Source organism: Stegostoma tigrinum, chromosome 24 (assembly GCF_030684315.1).
Source record: "Stegostoma tigrinum isolate sSteTig4 chromosome 24, sSteTig4.hap1, whole genome shotgun sequence".
NCBI classification, from domain to species: Eukaryota; Metazoa; Chordata; class Chondrichthyes; order Orectolobiformes; family Stegostomatidae; genus Stegostoma; species Stegostoma tigrinum.
Genome location: NC_081377.1, coordinates 47,031,087 through 47,035,016, shown reverse-complemented (window position 1 = coordinate 47,035,016; position 3,930 = coordinate 47,031,087). Strand labels below are relative to the sequence as shown.

Below are 3,930 nucleotides of genomic sequence, written 5' to 3'. Positions count from 1 at the left end.
ATATGAATTTCCCCTTTGAAATATGTACATTCTGATGTGTTTTTATTAAACATATTCCTGGGAATGCAAAGGGCTGGATGATATTAGTTTACAGGTTTCCGTAAATATACTGAAATGTAATTTCAGTCTTCAAATAGTTCATGAAGTGTAAGATTAAGGAGGGTTTTTAGAAATACTGTCTTTATATCAAGTCACCAAATAAATATACCATATTGAATACATTTTTTAAAAAACTCAACAGTATCTGGATCTGTTGAAGCAATGCATTTTCCAAAATCACCTCATACAGGTTTAAGGCAGCAATTCTCCCAATTAGTTCACTGCAGGTGCCCATACATGAAACTTTAAAACCCCTCCACAATCAGGGGTTGATACTCATTCAGAACAGAACCAGAAATGACACAACCCAACTTAACAGACCGGATCGTATAAATTCCAAACGGAGTAGAACCATATCACTTCATTGGAGGCTGCGCCGATGATGTTACCTAGCATGGTGACAAAATGTCTGTACGATAACCAGCCAGCTCAGTGAGCAAACCAACGCCTCATCCACGACCCAAGTTTGTGTGTGTGTGCGCGTGTGTGTGTGTGCGTGCATGCGCACGTGTGTGTGTGTTTGTGTTGTGTGCGTCTCCAGTGATCCTGTTTCTTCACAACACACAGCTCATCTTTCTGCTGATTTACCGCATCCAGCTAGAAGATGTTGTTCTGATCCCAGTCGATGTTATAACTGGACAATCAAATTCCAGAATAAAATCTGGCCTTAGCACTGAGATAAGGAGGAACTTCTTCAGCCAGATGTTGGTGAATCTGTGAAACTCATTGTTGCAGATAGCTGAGGATGCCAAGGCATTGAGTGCATTTGAGACAGAGATAGATAGGTTCTTGATGAGTAAGGGGATCAAGGGCTACAGAGATAATGAGAACTGCAGATGCTGGAGGGTCCGAGATAACAAAGTTGGAGCTGGATGAACACAGCAGGCCTTAGGGTCTAGGCTCAAAACATCAGCCTTCCTGGTCCTCTGATGCTGCTTGGCCTGCATCTAGCTCCACACTTGTTATTTCCTTACAGTGCTTGTTTGAAGATTTTGAAACTATCTTACCTCTTCCTGGCAAGTGGGTCATGGGAAAGGGAAAATGACATGGAAAATATGGACATAAAGAATGGAAGAAATTCTGTGAATCTCTCTCTTAACCCCTCAGTAAATGGAAATCAGCCAGACAATCCCTCAACAACAGGCTATTTCACATTACAACATTTTGCACAGTTAGGCACTCAGATTAATATTTTAATGTGACTGTGATAATGCGTTGTGAGTAAACTGTGAACTGTTAAAATTATAATCAATAAGATATATTTAACTGTAAAAATGACTGTATTGTAATATGTGTGTACTGTATGGTATAATATGTGTACTGTACTGTAATATATGAGTACTGTATTGGATAATGTGTGTAATGTACTGTAATGTGTGTGTACTGTACTGTAATGTGTGTGTACTGTATTGGATAATGTGTGTAATGTACTGTAATGTGTGTGTACTGTAATATGTGTGTACTGTATTGGATAATGTGTGTAATGTACTGTAATGTGTGTGTACTGTAATATGTGTGTACTGTATTGGATAATGTGTGTACTGTACTGTAATATGTGTGTACTGTATTGGATAATGTGTGTACTGTACTGTAATGTGTGTACTGTAATATGTGTGTACTGTATTGGATAATGTGTGTACTGTAATATGTGTGTACTGTATTGAATAATGTGTGTAATGTACTGTAATGTGTGTGTACTGTAATATGTGTGTACTGTATTGGATAATGTGTGTACTGTAATGTGTGTGTACTGTAATATGTGAGTACTGTATTGGATAATGTGTGTACTGTAATGTGTGTGTACTGTAATATGTGTGTACTGTATTGGATAATGTGTGTAGTGTACTGTAGTATGTGAGTACTGTATTGGATAATGTGTGTACTGTACTGTAATGTGTGTGTACTGTAATATGTGTGTACTGTATTGGATAATGTGTGTACTGTACTGTAATGTAGCCCTGGGATCTGGCAACAAAAGCAAAGATTCATGCTCCATCACTTTCTAACTAGAGAGTTTCTTCCATGGCTTTGGGGAAAGATAAAAAACTATAATATGTTAAAAACTGGTCACACTTTTGATTTTAGTGTTTTTGGTATTTTCAACACGTTTCTTCCTTGATAGAACCTCTGCTGTATTTCTGTGCACTTGGGTGATGGAAATGTGACATCTGTTCTTTTAATGCAGCTTGTAAATCTGCTGTAACATTTGGTTTTCTGAGGATCATCACTGCACTGTGTGTGACATGGGCTGGTGCAGGAGGAATGCTCAAAGATGGTCATTGGTCAGAATGTGGATGGAAGCTGGGGACTGCACACTGGTGACCTGGCTGGGCCAAGGAAATCGAAGAACAAAACATCAAACTGAGATTGTATCACAGATTCTCTCAGGTGTTTCTTTAAACTGGGCCAAAATTCCATTTTGGTCCCGGTTCAGAGCAGCTTGTGGTGACCTTGGACAAGTTGCAACCATTTCACTTAAAACCCACCAAAATGCCTCGTAATTCTTGTGACAGATTTCCTTTTGAATAATGCAGCACAAAACAACAATGGTGTGTGGATGATGTATCACACCCTCCTGTTTTCTTTCCCTCAGTGGAAGAGTCAAGTTGTCTCAATGTTAACACCCAGTATGCAGTACTTCCCAAAGAGAGTTCTCAGTGGCAGAGAGCTTCCTAAGCCTGCATGTTCTCTCATGATCAAACTGTTACACTCTGGTCAGTACCTCTGCCAAACACAATGATCTCACACAGTTTATCTGATACTAATGAACAGTGTGAAATATCAATGCTGTCTGATTTTACTTCTTTCCTATGCATATGGTTGTACAGTACAGTTGTGGCTAATTCATTCTCACAAGCGTTAATTTCATTTAGTTTCACAGAGTTACCCTCTGTGCAGCCTGGCAGGTTTTTTCACTGAACCTTACCAACCTTGTCTTCTTAACTACCTACCCTATCTCTCTGGTGCCTCCCTCTTGCATCCATTTCCAGTCTCATCCTATCACTCACTGGATATCAGTCAAAAGACAAGCCTCCCTGGTGCCCGCACTATCTTTAAAAGGTCATAGTGTGTGAATGAGGACTGGCATTTTCCTGCTCGATGAAGGATGAAGGGGAAACTGGCAGGGTGATTTTTCTGGAGGTCCAGATGGAGGGCATGGGCCATGACAGTGGACCCTGGAAGCCTGGTCGAATATTGTCACCCTAGTCTGTGCTGATTCTTCAGCCCCGAGGAATGGGCAGCAGTGCCATAAGGATGTCAAGGGCTTTCTCTGCTCTGCCTGGGTTAGTGCTGCAAATCTCTCTGCTACTTCCTCGAGAGGCAGTGCCATTGTGGTCGTAATATTACTGGATTGATAATCCAGAACCCCAAGCTAATGTTCTAGGGGCATGGGTTTGAATTCCGCTATGACACGTAGTGAAACTTGAATTCAATTAGAAACCATCAGGCATAAAAAGCTGACCTAATAATAACCAAGTAACCATTGTTGATTGTCATAAAATCCCACTAACTCACTCATGTCCTTTTGAGAGGAAAATCTAGTTCTGGTAAAATGTAACTTCAGTCCTGGTTAACTCTTGACTGCCCTCTGGGTAATTAGAGATGGGCAATAAGTGCTGGCCTAGTGCACATCCCATGAATGAATACAACACTCTATCTCTGCTTTCTGAAGTTCTGAGGAAGGGTCACCGGACCCAAAATGTTAACTCTGTTTTTTCCTTCACAGATGCTGCCAGACCTGCTGATCTTTTCCAGCAATTTTGTTTCTGATTTACAGCATCCACAGTTTTTTTGATTTTTACTCTATTTCTGCTACTGCACCCACTCCTT

The 3,930-nt window shown here is 40.5% G+C and overlaps 1 protein-coding gene across 1 annotated transcript; it reads right to left on the bottom strand.

The window, feature by feature from the left end:
• Positions 1-1,361: 1,361 nt before the first annotated feature.
• Positions 1,362-2,095, bottom strand: LOC125464903 (dynein heavy chain). The gene is given in 5 exon segments (XM_048557769.1): positions 1,362-1,542; positions 1,544-1,600; positions 1,602-1,900; positions 1,903-1,999; positions 2,001-2,095. Coding segments are annotated over 5 exon segments (729 nt in total).
• Between the last annotated feature and the right edge of the window lie 1,835 nt (positions 2,096-3,930).